Source organism: Megalobrama amblycephala, linkage group LG16 (genome assembly GCF_018812025.1).
Source record: "Megalobrama amblycephala isolate DHTTF-2021 linkage group LG16, ASM1881202v1, whole genome shotgun sequence".
Lineage (NCBI taxonomy): Eukaryota > Metazoa > Chordata > Actinopteri > Cypriniformes > Xenocyprididae > Megalobrama > Megalobrama amblycephala.
This window is the reverse complement of record NC_063059.1, coordinates 38,275,152-38,294,167: the sequence shown is the minus strand read 5'-3', so window position 1 is coordinate 38,294,167 and position 19,016 is coordinate 38,275,152. Positions and strand designations below refer to the sequence as shown.

Genomic DNA, 19,016 nt, shown 5'->3' with positions numbered 1-19,016 from the left:
ACTCCTCTGATTGGCCATTGAGTTCAAGAGATCAAAACATTTTCTGTGATCAAACATTAATTGTCGGACCCCTGCAGTACCGCTGTGAACCCCCGGTTGAAGACCCTTGGTTTAAAGTTCATAAATACATGAATATTAATTTAATTCAATCTTAACCTTTTTTATTAGTGTGAATTTGACCATGAAACATGAATTTGACATTGTTAAATTATATTGGAATTGAAAGTTGTTTGATGTTTTTTTGATAGTTTAACTATTTATTATGCTGTTTGTTTTTCATCTCTCTACAGGTTGAGTTATTGTGGAGTCACAGATGAAGGTTGTGCTGCTCTGACTTCAGCTCTGAGATCAAACCCCTCACACCTGAGAGAACTGGATCTGTCATGGAATAAAATAGGAAAATCAGTGAATCTGCTGTCTGATGTACTACAGGATCCTCACTGTAAACTGGAGAAACTGTGGTAAGATCATATTTGACTCTCACACATGAATCACAATGTAAAGTATATTTGAAGAGTTCAGTCTCTTTCTGCTGCTGTGAGTTCATTAATGCTTTGGGAAACGGACCGTAATATCAAGAATAGTCGTACGATCGTTTTTTACGAACTTCTTAGGCTTACGATGCTTTTAGGAAACGCAGCACATGGGCCTCATTTATAACCGTTACACACAAAACATGTCCTGAAAGAGCCGTACGCCACTTCCTGCACAAAAGATGGGATTTATAAAAACAAACTTAATGTTAACTTAACCTGCACACAAACTCTGACCCATGAGTACGAACTGTTTTACTAGAGTGAGAAAAGTAATGAAGTTGTCACGATCTCCAGTCGGAGTACCCTGGTTGGCCACCAGAGGGCACTCCAGCACAGACTACGTCACCAGTTTTACTTCATTTCCCATAAATCACCCCTTGGACTTATTAGCCTCATGTCATTGCACTCAGGTGTTTTGTGTTTGCTCATTAGTTCTGTCTATTTAGTCTCAGTGTTTTTTGCCTTTGTTGTGGTTCGTTGTTTTCTGTTTTATGCACTTTGTTTCTGGTTTCTGTTTTTGTGGACTGTTTTTGCCTTGGACTTACTTCATTAAACTGCACGTGGATCTTATCATTTCGTGTCTGTGCATTCCGTGACAGAACGAACCACCTATTAAGATCCAGCAGCATGAGGACCATTCTGGCAGGCACTTGCAGGGAGCGTGTGGCACTGCTTGGGGCAGTGATGGCTCTACGCCAGGAGGGAGAAGAGGTAGGATGCTTTGCCACGGTCTTTTGGACGATGGCGGTGGGGCTGAGGTACAACGATGCGGCGCTGAAGGATGTTTTTAATTGCTGCATTGATGATCCTCTACCTCAGTGTGAGATGGAAGGGCTACAGGACTTGGATTTCTGGAGATTCGCCGCCTATCTCCGCCATCGGGTAGATTGGGCCTCACCTAGTCAACCAGGCAGTGTGCATGCTCCAGATCATGAATCCGTCTCTGAAGTCACAGGGGACGTGGGCACTGAGCCTCAGCTTCACCCCGGTAAAGGGAGGAGGAGGAGAAGGAAGAAGGCTTCCTTCGGACGTCAAGGCCCGGAGGCTGCTCCAGTCAGTGAGCCCGCTCCAGCCAGTGAGTCCACTCCAGAGCCCGCTCCAGCCAGTGAGTCCACTCCAGAGTCCGCTCCAGCCAGTGAGTCCACTCCAGAGCCCGCTCCAGCCAGTGAGTCCACTCCAGAGCCCGCTCCAGCCAGTGAGTCCACTCCAGAGCCCGCTCCAGCCAGTGAGTCCACTCCAGAGCCCGCTCCAGCCAGTGAGTCTACTCCAGAGCCCGCTCCAGCCAGTGAGTCCACTCCAGAGCCCGCTCCAGCCAGTGAGTCCACTCCAGAGCCCGCTCCAGCTAGTGAGTCCACTCCAGAGCCCGCTCCAGCCGGTGAGTCCACTCCAGAGCCCGCTCCAGCCAGTGAGTCCACTCCAGAGCCCGCTCTAGCCAGTGAGTCCACTCCAGAGCCCGCTTTAGTCAGTGAGTCCACTCCAGCCAGTAAGTCCACTCCAGAGCTCGCTTTAGTCAGTGAATCCACTCCAGAGCCCGCTCCAGCCAGTGAGTCCACTCCAGAGCCCGCTCCAGCTAGTGAGTCCACTCCAGCCAGTAAGTCCACTCCAGAGCTCGCTTTAGTCAGTGAATCCACTCCAGAGCCCGCTCCAGCCAGTGAGTCCACTCCAGAGCCCGCTCCAGCCAGTGAGTCCACTCCAGAGCCCGCTCCAGCCAGTGAGTCCACTCCAGAGCCCGCTCCAGCCAGTGAGTCCACTCCAGAGCCCGCTCCAGCCAGTGAGTCCACTCCAGAGCCCGCTCCAGCCAGTGAGTCCACTCCAGAGCCCGCTCCAGCCAGTGAGTCCACTCCAGAGCCCGCTCCAGCCAGTGAGTCCACTCCAGAGCCCGCTCCAGTCAGTGTGTCCACTCCAGAGCCCGCTCAAGCCAGTGTGTCCACTCCAGAGCCCGCTTTAGTCATTGAATCCACTCCAGAGCCCGCTCCAGCCAGTGAGTCCACTCCAGAGCCCGCTCCAGCCAGTGAGTCCACTCCAGAGCCCGCTCCAGCCAGTGAGTCCACTCCAGAGCCCGCTCCAGCCAGTGAGTCCACTCCAGAGCCCGCTACAGCCAGTGAGTCCACTCCAGAGCCCGCTCTAGCTAGTGAGTCCACTCCAGAGCCCGCTTTAGTCAGTGAGTCCACTCCAGCCAGTGAGTCCACTCCAGAGCCCGCTCCGGCTGGGGAGTCCACTCCAGAGCCCGCTCCAGCCAGTGAGTCCACTCCAGAGCCCGCTCTCCCTGATACGGCCACGGAGGCCATCACCGAGCTGCCCGCTCTCCCTGATACGGCCACGGAGGCCGTCACCGAGCTGCCCGCTCTCCCTGATACGGCCACGGAGGCCGTCACCGAGCTGCCCGCTCTCCCTGATACGGCCACGGAGGCCGTCACCGAGCTGCCCGCTCTCCCTGATACGGCCACGGAGGCCGTCACCGAGCTGCCCGCTCTCCCTGATACGGCCACGGAGGCCGTCATCGAGCTGCCCGCTCTCCCTGACATGGCCACGGAGCGCCCTTGGTCAGCCCTGCCGCCGCCGCCATCCAAGCCTTCTGCCCTGCCGACGCCACCTGAGCAGTCCGAGCATGCTGCCGTCCCTGAGCAGCCCGAGGCCGTTGCCGTCCCAGAGCTGCCCGCTCTTCCCGATATGGCCACGGAGCACCCTCGATCGGTCCTGCCGCCGCTGCCCAGATCTTCTGCCCTGCCGCCGCCATCCAGGCCTTATGTTCTGCCGCTACTGCCCAGGCCGTCTGAACCGTTGAAATCCGCTTGGTCAGTTCCTCCAGCACCACCCTGGCAAACAGCTAGGACTCCAGACCTGCCAGTGCCCGCCTGGTTGGTTCCTCCAGCACCGCCCTGGCAAACAGCTAGGACTCCAGACCTGCCAGTGCCCGCCTGGTTGGTTCCTCCAGCACCGCCCTGGCTTTCTGGGGGAGCACGCTGGATCTGGCCCGCCATCCCTCCCCCTGATCCTCCTCCTATCCACCTCCCTCCTGAGTTTTGTTTTGTTAAGTGGAGCGTCTGGTATCCGCTCCGTAGGGAGGGGGTAATGTCACGATCTCCAGTCGGAGTACCCTGGTTGGCCACCAGAGGGCACTCCAGCACGGACTACGTCACCAGTTTTACTTCATTTCCCATAAATCACCCCTTGGACTTATTAGCCTCATATCATTGCACTCAGGTGTTTTGTGTTTGCTCATTAGTTCTGTCTATTTAGTCTCAGTGTTTTTTGCCTTTGTTGTGGTTCGTTGTTTTCTGTTTTATGCACTTTGTTTCTGGTTTCTGTTTTTGTGGACTGTTTTTGCCTTGGATTTACTTCATTAAACTGCACGTGGATCTTATCATTTCGTGTCTGTGCATTCCGTGACAGAAGTAAACAGAACAATTTTAAACTCTGTTTTCATTTTGATAAACACATTTACATTAATATTCCACTTTCATTAATGGTGATAAGCACCGAAAGTCATTACGCAGAAGTTAAACAGAAATTATATGAATTTAGACAGTGGTGTTACGTGCTTAAAGGTGTTAAATGGAATGACCGCAACATTTAAATGAGATGCAGCTGTTGTGGTGTGGGGGAGGAACAAGCCAAACAACAAGGGATGCAATTAATATCCGATATTTATTAACACGGTAGAAATAAGTCAACACAAGTAAGACATAAACTCAATAAAAGTAAGAAAAAAACGAGGATGTCGCCAAAGAAAAGAAATAATCAAAACAAAACCCACTAACTAGCGCCCACACCCCTAAACTAACTACCAAAAATAAAATGTAGAAACAAAACCGAAAACTTCGGCGTGGTGCCTTAACTGAACTCCACTAAATAAATAAACAAAAAAATACAAGGGAGGCGAGCACCCACATTATAACTAACATTAATTGCTAGCTACCAAATCGAGCCGTCACGCACTTTACGGAATTAACAATGGTCAGTGAGGTTGACGTTATCTCTGAGCTGTCCGCAGCAAAAGGTTTCATTATCGGTCAACCCTTCGGTTGACAGATAATGACTTCACGCCAGAATTCGAATGGGTTCAAACATTTAACACGAGAAACTTGTCTGCAGCAAAAGGTTTCATTATTTGTCAACCCTTCGGTTGACAGATAATGACTTCACGCCAGAATTCAAATGGGCTCAAACCTTTAACACGAGAAACTTGTATCACGCTCTAACTCCGTCAGCTTAACTATTACACAGAAACAAACAACCAGGTGCTGGCTCAATAAACCACAGACTAAATACACAGTTCGCAGACACAAAGGATGGCTGGCTCTGGCTCGACAAGCGTGAGTGAGGTCCGAGCCCAAACGCTCACTGCAGGTGGAATGCCGCCAAAGCCTTTTAAATGATCAGCCACCCGCAGATTGGCAGAACGCTGGTTGGGACGTCAGAGCGTCATGACGTCACCAAGATGAGCACCGCTTTGCCGTCAACCTAAAACTCGACAGACAGATAACAAAAAAAGAGAGAGAGGGAGAGAAGGAAAAACAAAAACAAAATACAAAAACATACGTGGAACGTAACACTCCCCCCCTAAAAAAAAAAGAGAAAAGAAAAAGAACACTTTTCTTCTTCTCTTCTTTAAGCCCTATTCCCAGCTTAGTAAACTCTAGATAGAGCATCGGCAATTATGTTTTCTGACCCCTTCTTGTGCTTAATCACTAAATCGTAACCCTGCACGATTAAGGAGCAGCGCATCAATCGCTGATTCTGATTGTTCATACGTGCTAAAAACACCAGAGGATTGTGATCAGTGAATACAACCATAGGCAAATTACTTGAACTAATATAAACATCAAAGTGTTGTAAGGCCAACAGCAAAGCTAACGTTTCTTTCTCGATGGTAGAATAGTTTAACTGATGTTTATTAAACTTGCGCGAGAAATAACACACAGGATGGTCAATACCATTTGCATCTTCCTGTACAAGCACTGCACCTGCACCGACCGAGCTTGCATCGATCTCCAGCTTGAAGCCTTTTCCCACGTCAGGAGCTGTCAAAACAGGCGTACTGCATAATAAAACTTTGATGTTATCAAAAGCATTTTGACAGTCATTACTCCAAATAAAAGTACGTGACGGGCTGAGGAGTGAAGTTAGCGGACTGTCCACAGTGGAGAAATTTTTACAAAAATTCCGATAATAATTCCATCCCCAGAAATCTGCGAAGTTCTTTTTGCGTGGTCGGAACTTGACCAAATTCACATTTAGAAAGGTTTAATGTCAGCGAGGCATTCTGAAGGCGTTCAAACACCTCTCTTAACGTTGCAACATGTGCGGACCAGCTGGATGAATAAATCACAAGATCGTCCAGATATGCATTGCAGTTTCGAACACCAGCAAGCACAATGTTAATGAGCCTCTGGAACGTAGCTGGTGCGTTGCGCATGCCGAAAGCCATAACGCAATATTGCATGAAGTCGTCCTGAGTCACAAAAGCAGAAATATCTGACGCTCGAGCCATCAATGGCACTTACCAGTAACCTTTCAGTAAATCTAGTTTACTGACGAATTTAGCAGACCCCAGATTGTCTACACAATCTTCCATACGGGGTAACAGAAAACTATCGGGAACAGTAACTGAATTTACCTTGCGATAGTCCGTGCAAAACCTAGACGATCCGTCACTTTTTGTCACCAGCAGACATGGGGAACTCCACGGACTAAAACTCTGCTTGGCGAGACCGTTTTCGTGTAAATACTCGACTTCAGCTTTCATCACAGAACGTTTAACAGCGTTAACCCTATAAGCTCGTTGCTTAATAGGAACGGCATGACCTACATCAATATCATGTTGTAAGACTGTAGTTCGAGACGGAACATCCTATATAACAAGGAGAAATCGTGAATTAATGTTTCAACATCATTTCTCTGGCAATCAGGTAAATGAGACAGATGAGAAGTCAAATCACTCAACATTTCAGAGTTCTTCAGCCTAACACACTGCTGATATGTGTGGCATACTAACACTCCATCGTCATTATCTTGAGTAGGGACATCAGCCACCTCACATATAAGAGCGGCAGAGGTAGTAAGCTCATCCACCTTCTCAACAGTCAAGTCAAGTCAAGTCAAATTTATTTATATAGCGCTTTTTACAATTGGTAATTGTTTCAAAGCAGCTTTACATATTAGAAGCACAGAAAAAAGAGAAGTGGTTAAAAATAAGCTGTACAAGCAAGCGTGGTAATATGTAACATATACAAGATGGTACTACATTAAGCCAATGTCGGCTGACTCCCAGGGGTGGAAAAAACCCCCTAGGAGAAAAACCCAGTGCGCTAACACTGGGAAAAAAGTCCTAGGAGGGAAAAAACCCCTTGGAAGATATATATATAATATATGTAAATGGATATGGAGATCAAAATCTGAATTATAAATTTTTATTATAGAGATTAAAAATAGATTATATATAAATATATGCAAGCGGATACGGAGATTAAAAATCTGAATTATAGATGCAGCCAGAACTGGATCTGTAGGCCCATTGTCTCCTGGGCTACGTTGTAGTCAGGTCCAGACACAGGTTCTCCATCTGATCTGGATACGGCCTGGATCCAGCACCCGGCAAACCTCAGGATAAGCAGAGAGACTGATATTAGCGTAGATGCCATTCTTATTCTGATGTACAGGTATATCTAGTGTTATAGGAAATGTTCTCGGTTCCGGCCGACCTAATTATTGCAGCGTAACAATCCTTTAACGGATTTGAAAAAATGTTTATGTATTGATAATGTGTTATGTGTATGCAAGAGCAAAGAGATGTCTAGATTTAAACTGACAGAGTGTGTCTGCTTCCCGAACAATGCTAGGAAGATTGTTCCAGAGTTTAGGTGCTAAATAGGAAAAGGATCTGCCACCTTCAGTTGATTTTGATATTCTGGGTATTATCAACTGGCCTGAATTCTGAGATCGCAATAGACGTGAAGGACTATAATGCACCAAGAGCTCGCTTAGATATTGGGGAGCTAAACCATTTAGAGCTTTATAAGTAAGTAGCAAGATTTTAAAATCTATACGATGTTTAATAGGGAGCCAATGTAACGTTGACAGAACTGGGCTAATATGGTCATACTTTCTGGTTCTAGTAAGAACTCTAGCTGCCGCATTTTGGACCAACTGTAGTCTGTTTAAAAGCCGAGCAGAACAACCACCCAGTAGAGCGTTACAGTAATCTAGTCTTGAGGTCATGAATGCATGAACCAACTGTTCCGCATTTGTCATTGAGAGCATATGTCGTAATTTAGATGTATTTTTTAGATGGAAGAAGGCGGTTTTACAGATACTAGAAACATGACTTTCAAATGAAAGATTGGTATCAAAGAGCACACCCAGGTTCCTAACTGAGGACGAAGATTTAATGGAGCACTCGTCAAGTGTTAGAGAGTATTCAAGGTTTTTTCGTGAGGAAGTTTTTGGTCCAAAGATTAGGATATCAGTTTTTTCTGAATTTAATAATAAGAAATTTCTTGTCATCCAGTTTTTAATGTCAGCTATGCATTCTGTTAGTTTTGTGAATTCGTAGGTTTCGTCAGGGCGCGAGGAAATATAGAGTTGAGTATCGTCAGCGTAGCAGTGAAAACTAACACCATTCTTCCTAATTATCTCTCCTAAGGGCAGCATGTACAGAGTGAAAAGTAACGGTCCTAGTACTGAGCCTTGTGGTACTCCATATTGAACTTGTGATCGATACGACATCTCTTCATTAACTACTACAGACTGATAACGGTCAGATAAGTAAGATTTGAACCATGCCAAAGCAATTCCACTAATGCCAATATAGTTTTCAAGTCTTTTTAAAAGAATGTTGTGATCGATAGTGTCAAAAGCAGCACTGAGATCTAATAACACTAATAGAGAAATACAGCCACGATCGGATGATAAGAGTAGATCGTTTGTAACTCTAACGAGAGCAGTCTCAGTACTATGGTATGGTCTAAATCCTGACTGGAAATCCTCACAGATTCTATTTCTTTCTAAAAAGGAGCACAGTTGTGTTGAAACTGCCTTTTCTAGTATCTTTGACAGAAAAGGTAGATTCGAGATTGGCCTGTAATTTACTAAATCTCTCGGATCTAGTTGAGGTTTTTTAATAAGAGGTTTAATGATAGCCTGCTTAAAAGTTTTTGGCACGTATCCTAGTGTTAAAGATTAATTAATTATATCAAGAAGTGGACCTACGACCTCTGGAAGCATTTCTTTCAGTAGTTTAGTCGGCATTGGGTCTAACATACATGTTGTTGATTTTGATGATTTGATAAGTTTAGATAATTCTTCCTCTCCTATAGCGGCGAATGATTCTAGTTTTACCTCAGGGACACTACAGTGCACTGTCTGAAGCGAAACTGTAGACGGTTGCATGTTTATAATTTTCTCTCTAATATTGTCAATCTTGCAAGTAAGGAAGTTCATAAAGTCATTACTGCTGTGCTCTTTGGAAACGTCAGCAGTTGAATCTCTGTTTCTAGTTAATTTAGCCACTGTGTCAAATAAATACCTAGGATTATGTTTGTTTTCTATTAAGAGATTTGAAAAATAAGTAGATCTAGCATTTCTTATAGCCGTTCTGTACTCAATCATTTTTTCTTTCCACGAAAGGCGAAAAACTTCTAGTTTTGTTTTCTTCCAACTACGTTCAGCTTTTCTCACAGCTCGTTTTAGAGCCCGAGTGTGCTCATCATACCACGGTGTTGGATTAGTTTCCTTAATCTTCTTTAGACGTAAAGGAGCGACTGCATCTAATGTGCTGGAAAAGAGAGAGCCAATAGTTTCTGTTGCAGCATCGAGTTCTTCTAAGTTGTCAGGTATACTAAGGCGATGAAACTGCTCGGGGAGATTATTTATAAAGCAATCTTTAGTGGTAGAAGTGATGGTTCTACCATATTTATGGCTGGGTGGTGGTTTTGTAGCCTTGGCTAACTGTATTATACACGAGACTAAATAATGATCTGATATATCATCGCTCTGCTGTAGAATTTCAACAGCATCAATATCAATTCCATGCGACAGTTGTAGGAACTGTGGGCGAACCAGACAAATGAATCATTCAGATCAGTGTTTCTCAACCCTGGTCCTGGAGGACCCCCAACACTGCAGGTTTTGTCTTTCTCCCCAATTAAACACACCTGATTCAACTCATCAGCCAATTAGAAGAAACTCCACTACCTGAAATGAGTGTGTCAGACAGAGGAGACTTTCAAAATGTGCAGTGTTGGGGGGCCCTGCAGGACAGGGTTGAGAAACACTGATTCAGATGATTCTTTCAAAACATAATTCTAATTCAGAATTGAGGTTCCGGCTCCGGCCCGTCTGCAGATAAAGCCAGGCTGATTACTTTTACGACACATGCTTCCTGATAGTAGAAGAAGCGACATACCAAAGGGTCACCCAAGAAGACAGAGAGACAATCCAGACCCTTTTGTTTCCTTACTTCACAGGAAAGCCAAAGAGACTGTTGAACAAATAAATCTGCTTCAAAATTGTTCCAACAATTTTAACGGACTTATCAAACATCTTTTAACTACATACATTTTGCATTATGTGTCCACAAGTACTACCTGTAAACAGTTAGGCTTTAGAACACTCACAATTCATGTAAATGTGTTAACTCTTGACTGAATGACTGAAAGTATGCCTTATTTGGACTTAATTTGATTCTTCCCCCCTTTCCTATATCCTGACTTGAATGAAATCTGTTTAAAATGTATTGTATCCCATTTAATAGAAATTATGTTAAAATGGCACTCTCTGCTGAAGCAGAAACAGGATGTAACACTTATGTTTTATTGGGGCAGAGGAAGGCCCGCTTGAAACAGGACAATGTCTGATTGGCCAGGACTCCTCAGAGGTGTGACAAACAACTAAGTTTAAATTATCATATTGCAAGATAGTGAACGGGAGAAGTTGGTTAGTAAACGAACAGGGAGTTGGATCTGTTCTGGTAAAAGAGGCCAAGACAAGTACCAAGAACAATGGAGTAACAAGAAAGAACAGACAAGCTGCTCATTCAAGCCATCCGACCTTCACTCACTTTTCTTTTCTTTTACTTAATTCTCCTTTACCGCTGAAAGTCTCGTGTCCTAAGTTTTGCCGCAAAGTTCAACTAACGACTTTTGCCGCTTCAACTCCAGCGACAAAGAGACTTCCTTTCATTGTTCCACACGGACCTGATCTGGACCAATCATCGACTTGGGAAACCCCTCTCTGCACGACGAGGGAAATTCACCTTTAAGTCAACGCAAGCAAGTACCACCAGATGAAAACTGAACTGGTGCATTTAAATTAATGGTTCGTTCGGTCTTTGAAATGCATTGATAGGAATTCTGTTAATCAGATTACTCTCTCTCTCCTCTCTCTCTCTCTTTCAAAACTCTTTCTCTCATTTCCTTCTTACTGCAACGCGTATGAATGTGTGTGTGTGTGTGTGTATGTGCGTGTCTTTGTGTTAGATTAGTTTGTGTTAGAATAAATAAAATCTCTTGTAGATTTTAAAAGAAAGTGTCTTGTATTATGTGCTTTATGATTTAATGTCTTAAACTGTCGATTTCAAGTTACCGTGCTCTAATCAGTGTTTTCACGATTGTTGGATATTTATATCCGTTATGAGAGCTTATTACGGCTCGAGCAAATGAACGCTGGACGAATCAGTTGCTCGGTCGTAATCTAAACAACTCTTTATTCATTTGAGCTAATTTTACTTCCTAGGGTGTTTTCCCTACAGTAATGGTGGAGGATAATTCGGGCAGTTTAATCTAAATTTGGAGCACATATCAAGTCATTTTTCTTTTTATCAACGCAAATTATTAAACCCCTCAGTGTTCGTGTGACGTATGCAGCGCGCGCAGTGCGGCCCGTTTGAACGAGTGCCTGAATGAGTGAGAGCTTTAACCCCAGTCTGCTGTCTTGTCTCTAAACTCCAGTCTGCAGTAAATTTCAGATCTATGATATCACAATAAGGTAAGAATTAAGCGTGTTCCTTAAATTGTAGAATCCCTTGTTTATAGCTATCCTGATGTCTGCGTGTTCCAGCGTCATTCAAATAGCTATAATAATGTTATTGTGTATCAGAGAGCTGAATTGAAACTAAACTGCAATAGTTAAAATACCTCTGTGTAGGACGAATACTCTCCTCACAGAACGGCAAGATTGAGCGTGTTCCTCGATCTGTTTCTAAAACTATATATTTATAGCTAAAGGGTCAGTGCGTGTTCCACTGTACTCAATCTGCTATTTTCCCCTTTGTTAAGCAGTAACGCTATACGCTTGCTTGTTTTATATTTATAGCCAAACTGACTATAGTGCGTGTTCCACTGCGTTCAGTGTGCTATATTCTCCCGTTTGCTAAACGCTATATGCTTGCTTGTTTGAGCTCGTGTAATACGTGTCCGAGCGCAATTTAAGTGATTTGAAACTGATCAAGTGAAGCTTTTGAAACTGTTATATTTTGCGTGCAAATAGAGACCCGCCGAGGTCGCGATTTTTCCATCTATTACAGCAGAAAGCTATCACTTTAAGTTTAAGCCCCACGTCGTAAAACAGCTACGAGTGGTGTCTCTTATTTATAGAGTTGAAATGCGACGACATTTCACGTAATGCTTGATTGTACGTGCATGTGTATTTCATTTGTACAGTTACATGTAGTTGATGTAATTCACATGTTCGCCACTATCATTTTGTTTGGTCGCCATAGTTACAGTCGTGGCACGGAAGTCTTAACCAACGCTTCCGGAAGAACGTCATTGTAAACAAACCGCACAGTGTTGCTAAGCTAACCTCTGTAGTTTTTACATTGAAGTTCGCATGCTAAAGCCTTTAGCCTCAAAGCTAATCTAGTTAACATCGTGTGAACGCAGTGTCTGTTTTAGCAACTATAAAGTGATTTAACCACTTAAAACACTTTAACTTTATGTACACTTGTTGGTCTTCCTTTATACTTTCCCTTTTAACTTTCTCACTTATTACTTTACCTATATTTTACTTGAAAAGGAAAATATTGGTTTACAATTAATAATTGCCTTACCTGCATTTGACTTGAAAAGAGAAATACTGGTTTACAATTTTTAATTGTCAAATTTGAATTTAATAAAACCAATTAAATTCAAATTGAAATCCTACATTTTTCTAGAAAGTAATTTTAAATGATTTCTACATTTCCAAATTTCCATTATTTCTAATTTCACAATTTTCATAAATCTAAAATTCTATTTTAGATCGAATTACTTTAGGTATGAATAAGCCTTGAACTTTAGAAGTTTAAGCAAACTTATTCCACCAAAGTTTTTCCTAATTTTGACTCACATTTGCTCATTGTTTTATTGCGTTATCTTTCTTTTCTTCTTGGTTATTCACTTAGCCACTCTATTTTATTTATTCATTTACCTCTTTGTTTAATTCCCTTTTCCTTATTTCATCCTGTTATTTTCATTTGACTTCATTTTCTTACCTTTTCCTTTCCTCTTTGTATTCTAGCTTAGGAACGACACACCTGAGCCTCAACAGGAGACTTGATAACTTTTTTACGAGTTTCAAACCAATCAGAGACAACCCTCTCTTTACTAAATTTTTATTCTCATGGTTAGTTGTCCATCAACTACCAATTATATCCTCGTAATTAGACAAAGGCTTCAGAGCCATTTGTGGATCTGGTCTCCTTTCTTCTCCTTTCCTTTTCCTCACGTCTTTCCTGTGCTCTCCTGCTTTCTTCCATCCTATTCTTCACTTTGTAGGGATCAAGCTTGGACGAACCATCAATCAATTCTAAAGAAAGAGAAACACAATCTTTCCAAAGAAACAATTCATTAGGTTTTTGATTTTAATCAAACCCTTTTGTGTTCTCCATACTCCCTGCATTTGTAAACGCAATTTAAATTTTGACATTTCCTCCAAGAACATTTAACAGAGACAAGTGTTGAGCAACCGTTGCCTTCACAGCATCCCTGGTAAGCAGTTCAACTGAAGGTGTGTGGTGTCAATCCTGTCAAACTAAGAAAAGAGGTATCAGCATTATTATTGTATTATTGTCCTTGCGAACATAAACAATAATATGTATTTTCTTTTCTTTTAATTTTAGAAAATATTTATTGGAAATAAATATTTCTCTAAATTGAAAAAAAAAAACCCTCTCTTTTTCCTTACTCAGTCGAGTGACAAAGTCCTCACATCACGAGTTGAAAACAGTTTTTCATTGATAGAAAATATTTATAGGAAATATTTTGTCTATTGAAATTTGTTTTAACTTTTTCTCTTTCTCTTTCCCTTACTCAGTTGAGTGACAAAGCCTTCTCCTCACTAGCCTTCCTGTCTACACACTGAGACCAACACGTAGCCACACTTCACTATTGGTGTACATTCACTGAAACGACACTTAGCTGTTCCACCACATAGGCTTACACCCCACACAGATCTGTGTCAGTCTCTTCTCCCCAGCGTGCCAGCATGTTGCAGACGGAAAACCCCACTGCCCAAGATGTGGACGCCTGGCTCAGCGGCATTACAAACTGCCTCATGCCAAAGACAATTGAACTGTTATTATTTTTAATAATAATCATAATTCTGAGAAGATTCCCGACACATGATTCAAGCCAGAACCAAGACCACACTGAACTAGGCAAGATAACCAATTCTCTAAGCATTGCCTTCACAGCCCAGCTGAAACTAAGCGACAAGCACATCACCCACCTACAGGAGGAGCTGACACGTGCCCAGAGCCGCATAGACAAGCTGGAAGTGAAAGTCCAGGACGACTTCAAGCGTCAGACCACTGAGTTCCTGAGAGAGCTATGCACATCCAACGCTGCACAGACCAGCACAAGGTGAAAGCTCAAGACAAACTGTGGAGCAAGAAACAAAGGAACAAGTTGACAAGCTCCAAGAAGCCCTTGCAGTTGCGGAACGTGACAAGCAAGAATTAAAGACTTTCCAATGTCACCTGGTAAACCAACTAGAAAAGGCCAATTCTGACATTAAAGATAAGAACTTTAAAATCAATGCTCTGGAAGACCATTTGAAATGGTACAGCACTGAAATGGACCATCTAAACCAACAATTAGACGATGCCAACGGCAAGCTCTACATGGTCAGAAATGAACTTAAACATGTTCACACACAGAAACCAGAGTCAAGAAGGGAGGGGCCTCCCTCAGCATCACCACTGCTGAGCACAACAGAGTCCCCCATCCAAGAACTGCCATGCAACGGAAGAAGTGAATGGCCACAACCCACAACATCACCGGCCTTCACTACAGGATTCTTCCCTGTCAACCAAAGAGAGCTCATCCATGCAGACCCCAAAGTTGCACACGAGATGACCCTTAAAGACCTTGACAAGCTGGCTAAGAACATCACACAGTTCAACCCGAACTCCATGGAGAACCACAACATCCAGACTTACCTCCGAGATATTGACTTCTACCTAGAGGTGAGACCCAATGTGACTGACGGAGACAGGTTGTATCTCCTCAGGTCCACATCCAGCCCAGAGGTACGAAGCTTCTTAGATCGACAACCTGTTCACGTTAAGCACAACTACCAGCTATTACGTGAGTCACTGATCAAAGAATTTACAGGCCCAGAGTCTGAACATGGACTGTTAGTCGCCTTGGAAACCAAACAAGGTCGACAAGAGACTCCCCAAGCTTACTACAACCGTTTCCGACAAGCCTACTTAGGTGCACATCACGAACCTGAACTTGAAGAGGATGTGAACTTCAAAACCCTCTTCCTGAGAAACCTGCACCCTGGACTAAGTCACCATCTAGGCGTCATGGCCTGCCCAAACACAATGTCAATCCAACAGCTACGTGACTTGACACACAAGGCCTACATCAAACAGAAGATGAACTCAAAGAAAGGTTTGAAAACAGCCACAATTTCAAACTCCGGCAGCCAAGACCCAAGCCGTGCACTGCAAGACGGCCAGTGGCATGACAATGCCACAGCCCATCATAAAGGACACGGAGAACGTGACCCCCATGCCACTGACAGCTTCCACACCGACAGCTGGAAAATGCCATGGGACCAGCCACACTTCTCAAGAAACCCACCAGAAAGAAACATCTGGGATCCAAACTGGACAGCCAAAGTCCACCAACCAACACATTCAAATGCATCCACTGTGGGTAAGCGACGGCGGAACCCACCTCTGCATCACTCAGTTAAACACAGCACTGAGAACAAGAACGCCCAAGAACAAGACAGTTCCACCTCAGAAGACATGGAACAACTGATGAGGCAAATTACAGCGTTCTTTGCAAACAACATAAACAGCGACGATCACAAGGATGAGTCACCCTTGTTATGACTAGAGACGGAACGGAAGGTCAGTGATCATCTGATCCACCTTCCAAATGGAGATGACTGCCACCTGTTCTACAACAGCACAGAACGAAGCGGTCTCTTGCAGCCAAACACCGCTGAAAACTCAGTAGTACCAGAGAACACAGTTCTGGTTACTCATCACCCACCAATAAACCCAACGAGTTCCCATCTCAAGAACCATGCTTGTGCAACAGTAACAACAGTAAGCACAGAAGGTCAGACAGTCTGTCACAACCAGAAGGCACTACAAAAGGAATGCAACGTAGGAGACAAAGTTTTGCACCACAGCTCAACACAGCCATGTCAAACTTCCTCTCACCTTCTGCCAAAGAACTTCCTGCCTCACTGGACTGACTCCCATCAAATTAGGGAGGATCCCTCGTCCCAAGTCCAAGATGCAAAGAGCCAATCTTCATCTAAGCCCTTCAAGAAAAGGGGGGAGCAAGACAGACTGAACCAGATCTGACCATACATACACTGCACTACATTACATTTTACACTACACTACATTAACATACTCACCAACATGCTCTTCCTACAGACAGATATTAGTTTCAGAACCTAGCTCAACATCGACTTAGCTACATTCACCATAAGAACATACAACCATCTGCACAACAAGTAGAACACCTTTCATTAAGCTGATACATGACACCTTAGATGCACGCAGTAGTGTTAGCCATACCAGGAAACACTTAACTGTTTTATTTTGTTTTGTTTTCCTCTTCCTCTCTTTCCCTTCTTCTTTATAAGGTAAAATACCTGTCTGCCCCATAAGGGTCAAGGTCATGACATTAGGATTGACGCACCACGCCTAAGGTCTGAAAGCCATTTGAAAATTTGAATGTGAGCCCGAGAGAGCTCCATGATGGGTCACATCATTTTTACCACAAATGATGTCACCAGAACAACCTAGAACAATTTAGAAGAGAAGGAAACAAACAATTTAATCACACAATTTGATCCAAGCATTAACATAATGAGACAATGTAGAATAACACTCCTAAAATTCAAACTTAATCCATTAGTACTCAGATAATCTAATTCCCTGCACCAGTATAGTGGTCAATCATGGAGGTGTTGTTTTGTTGTTGCTTTGTGTGTGTCTGCTTCTGTCCATTTTTCTACAGTGTCCGCCGATGTCTTCATCTCAACACATCGCCGAACCAAGGGGGGATATGTAGGAACTGTGGCGAACCAGACAAATGAATCATTCAGATGATTCTTTCAAAACATAATTCTAATTCAGAATTGAGGTTCCGGCTCCGGCCCGTCTGCAGATAAAGCCAGGCTGATTACTTTTACGACACATGCTTCCTGATAGTAGAAGAAGCGACATACCAAAGGGTCACCCAAGAAGACAGAGAGACAATCCAGACCCTTTTGTTTCCTTACTTCACAGGAAAGCCAAAGAGACTGTTGAACAAATAAATCTGCTTCAAAATTGTTCCAACAATTTTAACGGACTTATCAAACATCTTTTAACTACATACATTTTGCATTATGTGTCCACAAGTACTACCTGTAAACAGTTAGGCTTTAGAACACTCACAATTCATGTAAATGTGTTAACTCTTGACTGAATGACTGAAAGTATGCCTTATTTGGACTTAATTTGATTCTTTCCCCCTTTCCTATATCCTGACTTGAATGAAATCTGTTTAAAATGTATTGTATCCCATTTAATAGAAATTATGTTAAAATGGCACTCTCTGCTGAAGCAGAAACAGGATGTAACACTTATGTTTTATTGGGGGCAGAGGAAGGCCCGCTTGAAACAGGACAATGTCTGATTGGCCAGGACTCCTCAGAGGTGTGACAAACAACTAAGTTTAAATGATCATATTGCAAGATAGTGAACGGGAGAAGTTGGTTAGTAAACGAACAGGGAGTTGGTTCTGTTCTGGGTAAAAGAGGCCAAGACAAGTACCAAGAACAATGGAGTGACAAGAAAGAACAGACAAGCTGCTCATTCAAGCCATCCGACCTTCACTCACTTTTCTTTTCTTTTACTTAATTCTCCTTTACCGCTGAAAGTCTCGTGTCCTAAGTTTCGCCGCAAAGTTCAACTAATGACTTTTGCCGCTTCAACTCCAGCGACAAAGAGACTTCCTTTCATTGTTCCACACGGACCTGATCTGGACCAATCATCGACTTGGGAAACCCCTCTCTGCACGACGAGGGAAATTCACCTTTAAGTCAACGCAAGCAAGTACCACCAGATGAAAACTGAACTGGTGCATTTAAATTAATGGTTCGTTCGGGTCTTTGAAATGCATTGATAGGAATTCTGTTAATCAGATTACTCTCTCTCTCCCTCTCTCTCTCTCTTTCAAAACTCTTTCTCTCATTTCCTTCTTACTGCAACGCGTATGAATGTGTGTGTGTGTGTGTGTATGTGCGTGTCTTTGTGTTAGATTAGTTTGTGTTAGAATAAATAAAATCTCTTGTAGATTTTAAAAGAAAGTGTCTTGTATTATGTGCTTTATGATTTAATGTCTTAAACTGTCGATTTCAAGTTACCGTGCTCTAATCAGTGTTTTCACGATTGTTGGATATTTATATCCGTTATGAGAGCTTATTACGGCTCGAGCAAATGAACGCTGGACGAATCAGTTGCTCGGTCGTAATCTAAACAACTCTTTATTCATTTTAGCTAATTTTACTTCCTAGGGTGTTTTCCCTACACAGTAATAGATCTAAGTGATGATTACGACAATGAGTGGGTCCTGACACGTGTTGTCTAACTCCAATAGAGTTTAAAATGTCTGCAAATGCCAATCCAAATGCGTCTTTATTATTATCTACATGGATATTAAAATCACCAACAACAAGGACTTTATCCGCAGCCAGTACTAACTCTGATAGAAAATCAGCAAATTCTTTGATAAAGTCAGTATGGTGCCCTGGTGGCCTGTATACAGTAGCCAGCACAAATGTCAACTTACATAATGTTACATAAAGCACCATCACTTCAAAGGAATTATATTTGAAATTCTTTTGAATGATTCTGAATATATTACTATAAATTACAGCAACACCTCCCCCTTTGCCTTTCTGTCGAGGATTGTGTCGATAGTCATAACCTTGAGGACTAGACTCATTTAAAATAATGTAATCGTCTGGTTTTAGCCA

General features: G+C 43.1%; 2 protein-coding genes across 10 annotated transcripts in view; one reads left to right on the top strand and one right to left on the bottom strand.

Moving 5' to 3' along the window:
• LOC125248560 (NACHT, LRR and PYD domains-containing protein 12-like) overlaps window positions 1-19,016 on the bottom strand; it is a 1,264,817-nt gene that overhangs the window by 411,351 nt on the left and 834,450 nt on the right. The gene's annotated exons all lie outside the window — the stretch shown is intronic.
• The window catches only part of LOC125248571 (NACHT, LRR and PYD domains-containing protein 3-like), a 46,827-nt gene that overhangs the window by 6,791 nt on the left and 21,020 nt on the right, over window positions 1-19,016 (top strand). For 8 of the 9 annotated variants that reach the window (XM_048160544.1, XM_048160545.1, XM_048160543.1 and 5 more), the window contains one exon: window positions 291-461. In XM_048160544.1, coding sequence (XP_048016501.1) covers window positions 291-461 — 171 coding nt within the window. Of the gene's footprint in view, window positions 1-290; window positions 462-1,135; window positions 1,678-19,016 lie in introns of those variants that run through there. The other variant, XM_048160551.1, reaches the window with a different exon arrangement.